The sequence below is a fragment of the Alexandromys fortis genome, unplaced genomic scaffold (genome assembly GCF_014885135.2).
Source record: "Alexandromys fortis isolate MF-2015 unplaced genomic scaffold, M_Fortis_MF-2015_v1.1 scaffold_18, whole genome shotgun sequence".
Taxonomy (NCBI): Eukaryota; Metazoa; Chordata; class Mammalia; order Rodentia; family Cricetidae; genus Alexandromys; species Alexandromys fortis.
The window spans coordinates 14,772,962-14,788,445 of record NW_026067897.1 but is presented as its reverse complement, the minus strand read 5'-3'; the positions used below and the strand labels follow the sequence as shown (position 1 = coordinate 14,788,445).

The 15,484-nt window shown below is 45.5% G+C and overlaps 1 protein-coding gene and 1 non-coding gene across 4 annotated transcripts in view; both read left to right on the top strand.

The window, feature by feature from the left end:
* Palm2akap2 (PALM2 and AKAP2 fusion) overlaps nucleotides 1–15,484 on the top strand; it is a 301,240-nt gene that overhangs the window by 159,110 nt on the left and 126,646 nt on the right. For all 3 annotated transcript variants that reach the window (XM_050118976.1, XM_050118965.1, XM_050118985.1), the window contains one exon: nucleotides 3,324–3,415. In XM_050118976.1, coding sequence (XP_049974933.1) covers nucleotides 3,324–3,415 — 92 coding nt within the window. The remainder of the gene's footprint in view (nucleotides 1–3,323; nucleotides 3,416–15,484) is intronic.
* Nucleotides 7,233–7,334, top strand: LOC126486842 (U6 spliceosomal RNA). Its single transcript, XR_007588212.1, has one exon. It is a non-coding gene; the product is annotated as a U6 spliceosomal RNA (small nuclear RNA).

Here is a 15,484-nt window from a genome sequence, read left to right as displayed (position 1 = left end):
TGTTGGCAAGAGACTTGAACCTAGAGTGGCTCCCAGGAGCCCAAGGCGATGTCCCCAGTTAGTCCCTTGGGAAACTGAGGATAGGGAACCTGAACTGACCCTATCCTATAGCATTACTGACGAATATCTTTCATATCACCATAGAACCTTCATCTGGTGATGGATGGAGATAGAGACAGAGACCCACACTGGAGCACTGGACTGAGCTCCCAAGGTCCCAATAAAATAATTTTAATACAAAATAGAAAAAAGTAGTTTATGGAGATGGGCCTGTTGGCACATGCTAATACCTGGAGACTGAGGCAGGAGGCTTGCTTCAACCTCAGCTGAGATCAGTTTAATCTACATAGTGAATTTTAGACCAACATGAGTTATAAATGAGGCCCTATCTCAAAAAGCGAAAGCTAGGATCACTTTATATAGAAACACGTGTTTGCGTGCGTATGCATGTCTAATAGAATTCACAACTTAGGTCAAATTATTCAGATATGTTTCTCATATAATGGGAGATTGTGTCCTCATAACTAATAATAGCGGCGTGTGCATCTGGGGTGTCTTTTCACGTTCCACATCTGAGCTATCTGAGCTTTTGTGCAATGGTAATAAATCATGGCTCTTGGTGAGATACAGAGTCTTCTCTGGAACTTGACACGCAAGCAGATGTTGAAAGTCTCTGACAGCGTACTAGAGCCAAAGGGCTCGCAGACAAACATCCCAATTTCTCCTCCTGCCCAGTGGTGTTATGATGTGTTTACACCCCGGCAGGATGACAGTCACCATTCTGAAAATGGAAGTGGTGTGCTCAGATGGATAAGCGTCACTCCACGAAGGCTGTCAGTTGTCTTGCATCTTTGAGTCCTCATCATGACGGGGTCCTCTTCTCTCTACTGTTCAAATCAAGTTGCCCTGTAGCCCTATCCTGTGTAGAGTGTGGCTGAGTACCTTCTGACATTGCTACCACATGGTCTTCTTAGGAGTCTACATACTTGGGAGTTCCTATGTATACACAGGTGCTCTTCTCTCTATCTTGACTCTTAAGACCTTATTCATTTTTCACCAGACAGCGCCACATAAGAGAGCAGTGAAGAACAGGTCACCACTGCAGTTTTGAGCACAGGAGACAAATGCATCGTGACACCTCACGAGAACTTAACATTGGTCTGTGGACATCAGTTTTCTCAAAAGTCCTTTTTAGTATCCCCACTTTTTGTTCCAGCTTCTTTCAAGCTCATTTCCTCTTCTAGACACACTTCTTCCTTTCCCCTGTGATGAGGAAACCACATTTTCTTTACTTTGTGTGTGTGTTTGTGTGCATGTGCACACACACACACCTGCGCCTTGTATGTGAACCATTGAGTTTAATTGGTGTTATTCACATTAGCATGGATAAAAGATTATTTACTGCATCTTAGGCATTTACCAGTGGCTACACCACTGAAGAAAATGTCTCTCCCTCCCTCTGCAACCATCAACTGCCTGTGGATCCTCAGGATGGAGTGGAGCCTTGTAAGATTCTACCTCTTCCGTGGTGGGATGTTGACCCACCCAGCTGTGTACAGGTCTTGTCATTACAACTGCTGTGAGTGTTGTGATCATCTCATGCATGGGAGTCAGCATTCCCCAACATCCCGGGGCCCTTTCTCCAACGCGCCCATTCTTCCCTCCTCCTCTTCCGTGATGTTCCCTTGGAAGGAGTGATGTAGATGTTGATTTAGGCAAGAGAATTCAGCAATTACTTACTCGCAGTATTTTGACCAGTTTACTGTGACCCACTTCAAAAAAGAAACTTTTCTGACCAAAGCTGATTTATTTATGGCCATTGATACAAATACGAAGAAGGCAACCTGACTGACATAACATTTATCAAAAAACAGCAATCACTCAGTGGTTAAGAGTACTTGTTGCAGCCAGGCGGTGGTGGCACACACCTTTCATCCTAGCACTTGGGAGGCAGAAGCAGGCAGATCTCTGTGAGTTCGAGGCCAGCCTGGTCTATAGAGCTAGTGGCTCACAACCATCTGTAATTTTATTTCCGGCGGAATCAATGCCCTCTTCTGACCTCTGTGGACATCAGTACGTCTATCCTCTTATCACTACTGACATTTCAAAAGCTAAAATGCCACATCCATTTTCTCTCACTCTATTAATGGGGAGGGGGCATGAGACACTCTGTGTCCCTGACTGGCCGGGAACTCACTTTGTAGAGCTTGCTATGTTTACCTTTGAAGTAGACTTTGAGGTCGGGACAATCCTCCCGCTACTGCCTCTGTAGAGCTAGGATTATGGCCATGCCTTGCCATCTCCACCTTGTCCTGAAACTGTCTCTTGCCAAATATCTACATTCACAGATAGTCTGACAATGTAGGGAACGAACAGGCTGGTCATGGGGTCACACACCTGTGACCCCAGCGCTGACAGGAGGGTAGCTGAGAGTTGGAGGCCAGGTGAGCTACATCAAGAATTCCAGGGTAGTCTGGAAGACATAGCAAGACTCTGTCTCGCAACCATGAAACTAAAATAAATAATAAATAAATATGACAGTAAAGGACTAGGTATTTCTGGTACGTATGCGGAACTGAAAAGGGGAACTAATCTAGAGTCATTTTGTTGTTGCTTTGCGGGTTGTTGTTTTTTTAATGTTTGGAGACAGGAACTTAGTAAGCAATCTAGACTGATTTTGACCTTGCTATTATTCCAGGCTGCCAGGAGACTCATAAGCCCTCTGCTTCAGCATCCTATAGTGCTGGGATTGAGGGTATGGCCTACCATGCCCAGCACTGGAATCACTTCTACCGGGTACTGAACTAGATGTGTGTATTTCTGTGCTTGGAGGTTCACTCTGTGTCCCAAGTGAGGCCTCATTATGAGGCATGTATGCTTATGAAAATCATCCTAATCTCTTCTAGATTCTGGGATTACAATACAGTCGAAGCCAGGCTTGGTAGTACAGGTTTGTAATACCAGACCTGAGGCAGGTGGGTGGAAACAAGGGGCTCAGGCAGCCTCTGCTACAAAGCAAGCTTCAGGTGAACCTGAGCTACCCAAGACCATGTCTCAAACAGTAGCAAAAAGATACAGGGCTTGTATAGGACTCCGAAGTTGGAAATTCAGTGAAAACAAAGGATGTGCCAGCTGACTGTGTCTTGGCAACAAAGCTTTGCCAGCAACCAGAGACCACCAGACAGATTTGGAGCCACAAGTTCACTACCACTGGGTTCCCTTACAGGTCACGTGGGTTTCGAATCTGCAGAATGGCAGCTGTTGCAGCTTCCCATCGGTTGGGACAAATCCACTTGGCTCAAATGTGCTTTCTTTTTTTCCAGCATCTGGGTGGTCCGGTGTGCTGCTACAGGGGGATGAGGCAACTGCAGATCCCATAGGAACCGTAGGAACCTGTGCAGACATGGCCATCAAGGTAAGACTTTTCTCAGGTGACTTTTCCAAGGTCATCTGTGCATCAGCGTGAGGTAGTGACAGGCTCCCTCTGCCCTGCTGGCCTTCTCTGAAGCAAACAGACACACGGGGCTTCCTGAAATCCTGGAGCAGATCATGAAAGCTTTTAAAAAATCTTATTACATTTTTATGTATTGCATGTGAATGTGAGTGTGCAAGAGTGGGCTTGGAATACATCAGAACACAAGTGTGAATGAAGGTCAGAGGGCAGCTTGTGGGAGTTTGTTCTCTCCTTCCGCCAATTGTGATCTGAGGATTGCATTAAAACGTCAGGTTTGACTGCTAGCACTTTTACCTGCCGAGCCAGCTCACTGGCCCTAGGAAAGTTTTTGAAAGCCAGAATCCGTTTCTTGATTTTCAATGGGGCTGCTGTAGGGTATTCATAAACATCTAAGAATGGGCTGAGCTCAAACAGTAGCCTGCATGGGGGCTGGAGCAGCAGACGTGAATATTCTGAGCTTTGAGAAGTCCAGCCCCGCTGCGCATTGTGGAGAAAGGTCATGGAGGCCCAGGGCAGCTTTGGTACAGACTCAAGGTTTCCAGTGATGTCAGCTGGAAGGCAGCACATGGCCCACTCAGGCGGGAATGGTGATGGCCAGAGGTTTATAGGGTGAGTCATCTGGAAGTTAATGAGATAAGCGTCGTTCAGATGAAATGCATCAAATGTATAATCATCGCGTGGATTAAGGACTCTAATGAACATTATGGGCGGCTCCACCGCACGGGGTTGGATGCAGAGGAAGCGGCCTCCTCGCTTCTGCTGTGTTTTCGTTAACAAAGCCTGGAAGCAGGGACTTCCTCCCGTCTTTCCTTGGATGACTTGAATTTTTAGTGTGTGCCATTTTCTGAATGTTTTCTTCCGGAAACATAAAACCAAAAAAGGCTTCCTTTTGTTTTGTGGTGTTTCGAGACAGGGAAAAGTGGTAGGAGGGGCTGGGGAGGAATTGGAAGGAAGGAATGGAGGAGGGGAGATTAGCTCAACACACATTATGTACGTTGGATGAAGAACTTATTTCTAGTTTGTTATGTATTTATTTATTTGTCGTACTGGGGGTTGAAATCAAGGTCTTGCTTTTGCCAGGCAAGCACTCTATCAACTCAGCCCCAGTTCCAACTCTTGTATTTCTTTTTTTTTTCTTTTTTTTAACCAACTCATATTTCAAACCCATCATTGTGAGAAAGGAGCATCATATGAACCTGTCTGATAGTTTAAAATTGCTCGGTGTAGTGGTTTGAATTGTGTATCGTAAAACACTGCATCTTGCTGGGCAGTGGTTGCCATTAATGCCATTAATGCCAGCAGAGACAGAGGCAGGTGGGTCTCTGAGTTCGAGGCCAGCCTGGTCTACAGAGCAGGCTGCAGGACAGACAGGGATACACAGAAAAACCCTGTGTCAACAAATAAATAAATAAAAAGCAAAGCAAAACAAAACACTGCATGGCTAGGGCACTATTTGAGAAGAAAAGGGAGACAAGAGAGTACATTCTTGTGCACACCCACACACAGATCCAAACACATATACATGATTACAAACATTATTTTAAAAATCATCCGGGTGTGGAGGTAAACACCTTTAATCCCAGCAGTCAGGAGATAGAGACAGGAAGATCTCTGTGAGTTCCAGGCCAACCAGGGCTACATTGAGAGAAAGGAAAAAAAAACTCATACCTGGTGATCCTTCCTATAGCCCCAGCACTGGGATGCTGAGGCCAAAAGTTGAAGGGTTCAAGGCCAGGCTGGCTGGGCATGAACTTGTTCCAGAACACAGAAGTGAATGAAAACATCCCAACTGTGGGAGAGGAACTAGAAACAGATGCATGAGGGGGGCAAAAAAGAAAAAAAAAAGCCTTAGGGGAGGGGTGGGTAATAAACCATGTGACATGGAAGGGGAGGGAGGAATAGAGGGGTGGAAGGGTCTACACACTGGGATGAAGGTTGGGGAGATGAGAGGAGGTGGGGAGATGAACCAAAACTAAATATAAAGACTCCTTAAAGAAACCTGGTGCTTGGTTAGATAATTAAAATAAAATAAAGACCATCACCCCCCACCTTAAGAAACAATTGTCCTAACTTCAGGAGCCTGTGAATATGATCTTAACTTGGAGAAAGCATCTTCGTAGATATAATTAAGAATCTTGAAATGAGATCACTCCGCTTTTACCAGATGGTGCCAATGCCGATGACATGTGTCTTTCTAAGAGATGAAAGAGAGAAACAGGCATGCGTGGAGGCCATATGAAGAGAGAGAGAGGCCAAAAGAGTTCTGCAGCCTCGAGCTAAAACCAAACGGGGAGCTCAGGGGTAGCCCAGCAGCGGCGCATCTGTAAGGGCTCCAGTCCAATCCCTAGCATGCCGGAACCCCAAACCAGCGAAGCTCCAAAAGCTAGAAAGAGCTTCCTCAGAGCCCAGTGAGGAGCAGAGCAACAGCCATGGTGATTTCCAACGGTGGGATTGATTCCAGAGATGTGAGAAAAGGAATGTCGGTGGTTTTAGAGTACTCCATCTGTGGCGATTTGTTATAGCCACCCTGGGAGACTAAAACACGAAAGTTCTACCGTGCTGCCAGGCATGGCGGTGGAGCCAGGCAGATCTCTGAGAGCTCAAGTTTAGCCTAATACACATAGTGTGTTCCAGGCCAGCCAGGGCAGTACTCACGCTTGCTGACTCTCCATGCCACCGAGGCAGAAAACCAGGACTGTGCTCATCCGTCACATCAGCTCCCTTTCCCATGTTCACCCTTTAGGACCTGCTTTCACCAGTCCTTGTTGGGGAGAGATGTTGGCTTTATTTGAGCTCTGTCATCTCCATCACCACAAGAAAGGGGCAGTCGGGCTTCAGGGAGCTTTGAGTTGTCTTTGTTTGGCTGATACTTACTTAGACACTGAATGAATGAATGGATGGATGGATGAATGAGTGAATGAATGGATGGATGAATGGATGGATGAGTGAATGGGATGGGTTGTTGTTTGCTAAAGCTTGCCTGGCTGTAGGAATCCCCTTTGCAGCAGAAACAGAAACTTTCCAGGCCGCTGCTTTTAAAATTCAGATTTCAGAAGATCTGAATTTAAAAATGAGTGCTTTTTTTTTTTTCTTCTTTTTTTCTGGTCAAGTACTGGGGATTGAACCCAAGGGCTTCACACATTCTAAACAAGTGTTTTATCACTGAGATAAAATCGCAGTTCCTTAAAAAAAAAAAAAATAGAGAGAGAGAGAGAGGATTGAACTGGCCACTGCATTGTGCCAACCTTGGGTCATTGGGCCCAACTGATCAAGACAGAGTTTAGGGACTTGCCTGTCCCATCATCATTCCTTGGTTATTCCTTTTTGTTTTTGTTTTTGTAGTCCTGAGCAAGGGGCCCAGGACTTTGAACATGTTAGAACATTCTAGACAAATTAATCTACCACTGAGCTATATCCTTTTGAAACAAGGTCACACTGTTGCTGTCCAGGCCGTGCTGGGACTCACTCTGGAGCTCACGCAGGCCTTGAACTTGTCGTCCTCCTGTCTCCTCCTCCTAAGCAACTATTACAGGCCTACAATGCCAGGCATAGTCTAAAAGCTTCCTCTGCACAGTGATTGAGGCTCAGCCGTCTTCACTCTGACTAGATTCCACTACTCACTATGTCCGTCCCTGCCCTCTCTATCCAGTTTTTAGCCAGAGTCCCTTTTCAATCCCATGAGTCCCTCTGTCTGAAGCCCCCAGTCTCCTCACTCTTTGGAACAGATCAAACTCAGGGGCAGGTGGCTGTTTTTTTTTTTCTAAAGCCCTGTGGCTCTGTTTTCTTTGGCATTGCATGTACTAAAATTGGAATGAGGCGAAGATTAGAATGTCCCCTGCCGAAAGATGACACACAAATTGGTGAAGTGTTCCTACTTAAAAACAAAAAACAAACCAATTTGGCTTTTTCTCATAGTTTCCTGGCTAGCTCCTCCTCTCCGCCCCCAGCCCACCTCCCCCTCCTAGCCTGGTTCGCTCTTCAAGTCTAGCACTCAGATGTTCCCTTCTCCAGTGGCATTTTCTGTCCAGTATTCTGGCTGGATGTTTGTCATAACTAGAGGCAATAAAATTTAATTTAGAAAAGAAAAAGGAGGGGGAGTGGAGACCTTGTCTAGCACGTGAGGGCCCTAGGTTCAGTCCTTTTGTGGGAGTGCAGGAGGCAGGAGGATTGCTGACAATATAAGAACAGCTTGGCTACACGGCAGTTTGAGGCAAGTCTAGGCTACTTAACAGGTCTCTATCTCAAAAACATAAGAAAATGAAAAATACAAAAAGAAAAGAAGAAAAAAAAAAAAAGAAACCCTCACCAGGTGTGGTGGTGCCTTCAGTTCCCATGTTCGCACTCAGGAGGGAGAAGCAGGTGAATCCAGGCCAGGCTGCTTCCACACGGTGAGTTCCAGGCCAGCCGGAGATCCAAAGCATGATTCTCTTGTAGCAAACAGTTTTTTTGTTTTTGTTTTTCACATTTTAGAGGCTCTGAAATTTCAGTTCCTTAAAAACAAAGCAAAGCAAAACAAACAAACAAAAAAGCAAACAGAAAAATTCATTTTCTCCCTTCCTTTGTCCCTTATCCCTCCCTCCTTCCTTCTCTCCCTCCTTTCTTTTCCTTCCTTCCTTCCTTCCTTCCTTCCTTCCTTCCTTCCTTCCTTCCTTCCCTTCCCTCCCTTTCTTCCTTGCTTGCTTCCTTCTTTCCTTCCTTTCTTCCTTTTCTCTTTCCTTAAAATAAGCGGGGCAGTGTTGGCGCACACCTTTAATCCCAGCACTTGGGAAACAGACAGGTGGATCTCTGTGAGTCTGGGATTAACCTGGTCTATGGAGTGAGTAGCAGGGCAGTCAGGGGTACATGGAGAAACCCTGTCTTGAAACACACACGATAAGAGGTCTTATGTAGCCCAGGCTGACCTCAAACTTTCTATGTAGCTAAGGGCAACTTTGCATTCTAATTTTCCTATTTCAGCCTCCACCTCTGCCACCACACCCAGTTCGTTCCCTTTAGCTTAAAAAAAAAATACAGCTTTTTGAGGCATATACTTTTTATACCATAAAGATCATCTGTGTGTTTGGTTCAATACTTTTTAGGAAATGCATCACTACAAGCCTAAGGCAAGTATTCTACCATGTAACTGTATGTCTAACCCCACCAGCCTTAAAACACCTTCATCACCACAGTGAGACCCTGCATGCCCTCTCCCTTGTCAGTCATCACCACTCCGACCCCAACTCCAGCCTCTCGAGTTTTACGGGCATTTGTGTCTGTCTTAGCATCATTTGGTCTATACACGAGAAAGCGCCAGGCAGCACCCTTCTCATTCCTATTACTGCTGAATAGCATTTGGCTTAATGAGTGTGCCAGTACGTTCTTGTTTGGGGGTTTGTTTTGGGGTCCTGGGGCAGGAACCTAGGGCCTGGCACAAGTGTTCTGCCTTGAGCTACATCCCAGCCCTGTTTAGTTTTGGTTTTGTACTTTCACAAATTGCTGGACTTAGGAGTTGTTCCTGCTTGCTGTCGGTAACGTTGTTATAAACCCAAATTCCCAGGGAGGTAGTTGAAGAGAGGAGATGGTACTTAACTGTTTCGAGAAACGTGTTGCAGATTTATGGCTGCACAGTTGCTCTTTCAGAATTTCAACCTGGTTGAATGAGCAGCATTTGGTCTAGTCATCCAGGCTGATTGTGGAAACCTGGATTTAAAAAAAAAAATCAGGAAGAGTGTAAGAGGGCAAGAAGAGGTCTCAAAAGTTTGCCTCTGCCAGCAACAACTGTACTAAAAAGGTCTTTCGTTTACCTGGAAACATCACAACATAGTTTCCACGCATTAAATGCGCTCTCGCTTTCTGAACCCATGGGGACAATAGATCACACGGTTTTCAACAAGTTAACTCTAGACGGCATGTGGGCAGAGTAACCAGGCTCCCAGGAACTTCCATGTGGAGCTAGGCAGGCGATCTGTGATGATATGTACCATGAAGACAGCAGAACTCTTCCAAGGATGAGGTTAGGTACTCCTGGAAACAATCCAAAATCTTGAGAGACGTGAGTAGCAGTTAGACCTCTTGTTTGGAAGATGCGGTAAATCTGGACGGTGAGCAAGCTAGAAGGTCTTGGACTGTTTTTAGTAAAATGTGGCGATTTCATGAGGTTACTCTCATCTGGTCCATAATGTAATGTTGCTTCCCTGGTAATTCTGGGGTGTGTGTGTGTGTGTGTGTGTGTGTGTGTGTGTGTGTGTGTGTAGGACGTTTGGCATTGCTCCTCAGATACTATCTACCTTTGGTTTTGGTTTTGAGACAAGATTGTTCCCCGGCCCTGGAGCTCATCAAGTAGGTTGGATTCCCAGGGACCCTCCCCACTTCCCCAGCATTAGGAGTACAAACACACACCACCATGCCTGGCTTGTTAACTTGGCTTCTGTGGGTCAAACTCCAATCTTCAAGCTTGCAAACACTTTACTTTTATTTCCTTGTCACCTAGTTACATATAATGAAAAGAAAATATCTTCGTTGAACTCTTCAATGCTGGGATGTAATTTGGTTATTGTTTATACAGTATTCTGCCTACATGCATGTCTGCAGGCCAGAAGAGGGCACCAAATCTCATTACAGATGGTTGTGAGCCACCATGTGGTTGCTGGGAATTGAACTCAGGACCTTTAGATGAGCAGGTGGTGCTCTTAACCACTGAGCCATCTCTCCAGCCCTTGGGATGTAATTTGTTATTACAAGCCCACTTGGGTCAGGTGAGAGGGAACAGCACTTGAGCCTTTCCTTTTAAAACCCTGCCCAGGGAAGAAGTTCATTGTGACTGGAGAGAACAAGACAGTGCAGGTTTGGGAAGACCTGCTCCAAAGCTGCTTCCAGCACCTTCTTTCTGTTGTTAATAGCTTATATTACACCCTCAAAGCAACTCCTATTCTGTTAGAAACCTGGTCATAAAATACTCCATTTTCTATTCGTAATGACACATCTCCAGTCCTGGATAACAATACATGGCTTCTTCAATGTCAACATGGTGGGTTCTACTATGCTCTCTTGTTCTGTGCATAGTAAGACTAAAAAGTAGCCTGGTGTGGTGGCGCATGTTTTTAATTCCAGCACTCAGGAGGCAGCAGCAGGCAGATCTCTGTGAGTCTGAGACCAACCTGGGCTGCATAATGAAAACCTATCTTGGCCGGGTGGTGGTGGTGCACGCCTTTAATCCCAGCACTCGGGAGGCAGAGGCAGGCAGATCTCTGGGAGTTCGAGGCCAGCCTGGTCTACAAGAGCTAGTTCCAGGACGGGCACCAAAGCTACAGAGAAACCCTGTCTCGAAAAACCAAAAGAAAAAAGAAAGCCTATCTTTTAGGGGGGTGGGGGAAGATCTGGGCTGTGGTGGCACACACCTTTAATCCCAGCACTTGTAAGGTAGAGGCAAGCAGATTTCTGTGAATCCAAGGCCAACCCGGTCTACAGAGCTAGTTCCAGGACAGCTAAGACTGTTTGTTACACAGAGAAACCCTGTCTTGATACTTAACAGTAAAAAATAATGATATCTTGAAATTTGCAAGCAAATGGATGGATCTAGAAAAAAAATTGAGTGAGGTAACCCAGACCCAGAAAGACAAACATAATATGTACCCACTTAAAATGGCTTTTAGACATAAAGCCAAGAAAACCCAGCCTACAGTCCACAACCCAACCACAGAGAACCTAGAAAACAAGATTACCCTAAGAGAGACATACGTGGATCTAAATAGGAAGGAGAAAAAGACAAGATCTCCAGTGTAAATTGGGAGAGTGGGGGTCATGGGATAGAGTAGAAGGGGTTAGGGGAGGAAGGGAGGGGAGCAGAGAAAAATGTGAGCCACCATGTGGTTGCTGGGAATTGAACTCAGGACCTTTGGAAGAGCAGGCAATGCTCTTAACCACTGAGCCATCTCTCCAGCCTCAAGCAGAGAAAAATGTATAGTGCAATAAAAACAATTAAAAAAGAAAAACAAAACAAAACAAAAAGACTAAAAGCAGAGGAGCGCAAACATGCCGGCTTCCCTTAGGAAGAGCCTTGCTTTCTCATTGCATGGGCAGTATCCCTCCCTTGCTTAAGCGGTAAACAAAACCCACACCCTTAGGAGGCTGTGGGTAGGATGACTGAGAAGGGCACGTTTCCAAGTCCAGGAAGGCTCTGGGGGGACCGCCACATGTGAAGAGGATGCTTCTGTTCGTGTGGAACGTGTCGCCGTGAGCGATGCTGTCCTCTGAGACTGGGCAGATGTTCTCTGTTACAAAAGCAGGGAAAGCGGTCAGGCTCTTCTGCGGTGAATAGAGGTCACAGGTTATGGCTTTCTTTGGCTTTGGGTATAAAAAGCCACTCTGAGAGCCTTTTGTTGCCCATTGTGGAGAGTCATTGCCCTTTGTTCTCAAGGATGACAATGTTGAGGGGCATTGTTTTGTGTTTAGGACCCAGGGTGAGAAGACACATCTGGGACTAGACGTCCGCCTATGCTGTGCACTCACAAAGAGGTTGCTCTAAATTTGTCCCCTGGCTAAAGGACATTTTCACCATGCCTTCCCTTTTTTAGGTCTCCGAGTGAGTCTATTTAAGGCCGTGGATTGGCCGTGGGGGTTGGTTGTGGTGGGGAGGAGGCAGCCGGGGTTCGCATGCACATTTTCATCATATTTCCTCTCTGAAAGGAATGGTCTTGATTTCTCAAAATGCATATTTTCATTGGGGTGCGGTGGGGCACGCCTTTAATCCCAACTCTTGGAAGACAGCGGTAGAAGAGTCTCTGTGTGTTCAAAGGCAGCCTGGTCTACATGTAGCAAGTTCCAGGCCATCCAGGGCTGCATGGCAAGATCCTGTCTCAAAAAAACAAAAACCCAAGTCAGAACATATTTTTATCTGGGTGTGATAGCTTCCTCCTGTAATCCCAGCACTTGGGAGGCTGAGACAGGAGAATTGCTGTGAGTTCAAGTCTATCATGAAGTATGTAAAAACTGTCTTTCATTTTTCTTTTACATAATACACACATCTGTGGCTGGATGTGATGGCATATGCCTATAATCCCAGAATGTTGAAAGTGAGGCCAGGCTAGTGCACACAAGAAAAACTCATCTCAAAAGGTCAGCCCACAATCCACCTCTGAAAGGCTCAAGGAATATCACAGAAGGGAGGGGCTGAAAGAATCTAACAGCCAGGGTGGGGGAAGAACACATGAAATACTGTTGAATACTGTAGCTGTGGTAACCCACACAAGACCTGCACAAAATCACACTAGTCGAAAGTCCAGTGCCTGGGCTGGAGTGACAGTTCCTTCAGCATGTAAGAGCACTGGCTACCCCCTGGCAGTGGTGGCTCATGCCTCTAATCCCAGCACTTGGGAGGCAGAGGCAGGTAGATTTGGACGAGTTCGAGGCCAGCCTGGTCCACAGAGCGGCTTTATAAACTGAGCTTTTGACAACTGATGGCCGCTGGTGAGGAGATATCCCTTTTCCCTGTGAAACAGGTAGCGTAGCACTAATTTGAGTCAGGAAATTATTTTTTTTTTAAAAAGACGTTGATGGTGATTTTTATTTATCTATCTATCTATTTATTTATTTATTTATTTATTATGTATACAATATTCTGTCTGTGTGTATNAGGGCACCAGACCCCATTACAGATGGTTGTGAGCCACCATGTGGTTGCTGGGAATTGAACTCAGGACCTTTGGAAGAGCAGGCAATGCTCTTAACCTCTGAGCCATCTCTCCAGCCCCAGGAAATTATTTTTTAAAAAAAGTTATGAAGTTGGTGTTGGGAGTTGGGGGGAAGCCAAAGGAGGAAAGTGGGGGATAGATATGTTCAAGATACATTTATGAAAATTTCAAAGAATAAATTGAAATATTATATTTAGAATCACACACACACACACAAAAAAAAAACCAAAGCAAAACAAACAAAAAGCAGCCAGGAATGGAAATGCCTGTGATCCTAACACTTGGAAAGTGGAGGCAGGAGGATACAGAATTCAAGGCTAAGGTGCCGGAGAGATGGCTTGCTGGTTAAAAGCACAGACTGCTCTTCCAGAAGACCTGGGTTTGGTTCCCAATGCCCATCTGGCAGCTCACAGCTACCTGTAATTCCAGTCCCAGAGGATTCGATGCCTGTGTGGGAACTGAGTGCTGTGGTTCACATACGTGCAAACACTCGTTCACGTAAAGTTAAAATAGATAAAGCTTTGCTTTTAAAATTTGAACTGGAGATAATAATTCTTAAGCAATGCTTTCTTAGCTGTAAGTATGTCCAAATACTGCATAGAGCATGCTTCGTAACTTCCCCTAAGAAACTGCTTGCTGTTGGTTTAAAGTTCGGCTTCACTGGATAGTCTGCGTTTCTATTTGCTCAGCCTAGAAGCCGCAGGCAGGAGGATGCAGAAAACATGACCACTGCACTTTGATGTTTAGTTATTTGTGGGTTTGGATTTCTCTGTGTATCTTTGGCTGTCCTGAAACTCACTCTGTAGACCAGGTTGGCCTCAAACTCACAAACTCACAAACTGCCTGCCTCTGTCTCCCAAGTGCTGGGATTAAAGGCATGTGCCACCATACCTGGCTGTTGAAATTTTTTTTTTATTTCAAAACTGATAACTGTGTCAATAAAAACTACAGTCTAGCTCAAACATCTGTTTCTTGATATTTTATGGGTTTTGAGAGACAAGGTCTTGCTTATGTAGCCCAGGCTAGCCTCAGACTTGTGGCAATGCTCCTGTTTCAGTCTCTTGAGTACTGAGACCACAGCCGTGAGCCACCGTGCCTGGCTTCAATTTGATGATCTTAAGCGGCCTTGTTTTTGATTCTAGAAACAGTCAGTGGTTCTGTAAGATATAGAAAGTGCCACGTTGGCTGAACAGATGGTTTTATAGTCTGAAAGGAGATAAAAAAAAAAAAGGACAAAAACAAATGGTAAAAGCAGATTGGTTGTCTCGGGGCTGCTTCCTTTGTAGAGGAGGGGCCGGGAAGTCGGAACAATAGAAGTGATGTTTAACTGCAGATCAACTTCAGCTTCCTCTGTAGGGACCCAAGGATGCACTGAAGCAGAAGCCCTTTGTGATGCTCTGCTTGGAGATCCTGGCTGCCTCTCGTTGGCCTGATTTCTTTAAGGCCTGGATGGCAGCTTACTCTCTTTGAGTTTGATGACAAGTAACTTCCATGTGGATGAGTCCACTTTGATTTTATTCTGGTGCCCTAGTTAGGGCTTCCTGGGCTGTGACCAAAAGCAAGTTGGCGAGGAAAGGGTTTATTTGCCTTATGCTTCTATATCATAGTCCCTAACTGAAGGAAAGCAGGACAGGAATTCAAACGGGAGGAACCTAGAGGTAGGAGCTGATATAGACGCCATGGAAGAGTGCTTACTGTCTTGCTTCCCCTGGCTTGTTCAGCCCCCCCCCCCCCCGCCCTGTACTTTCTCTCTCAATTTATTTATTTTTATTTTATGTGCATTGGTGTTTTTGCCTGCATATACGTCTATGAAGATGCCCGTTTCCCTGGAACTGGAGTTACACTTGTGAGCTGCCATGTGAGTGCTGGGAACTGAACCCACGTCGTCCAGAAAAGCAGCCAGTGCTCTCAACCACTGAGCCATCTCTCCAGCCCCTCAGTCAGCTTTCTTTATAGAACCCAGCACCACCAGCCCAAGGATGCACCACCCAAAATGAGCTGGGCCTTCCCCCATCAATCACTAACTAAGAAAATGCCTTACAGCTGGATCTTATGGAGGCATTTTCTCAATCGAGGTTCCTTCATTTCAAATAACCCTAGCTTGTGTCAAGTTGACTTAAGACTAGTCAGCACGTTTGGTCTGTTGAGGTTCAGTGAGAATGCCTAATCCCAAACTATGGACTCCAGTCATGATTATTTAAGACATGTATTTTATGGAACTTTAAACCAGACAGAGGTGTAGTTTCGCTGTGCACAGTATACTGGTAACAATCAAGTGTAGTGGCCTGGACCTGCAGTGCCTGCTCTGAAGTTTGAAGTCAGTATAAGCCGCGTACTGAGGCCCTGATGACCTATTTGTAAA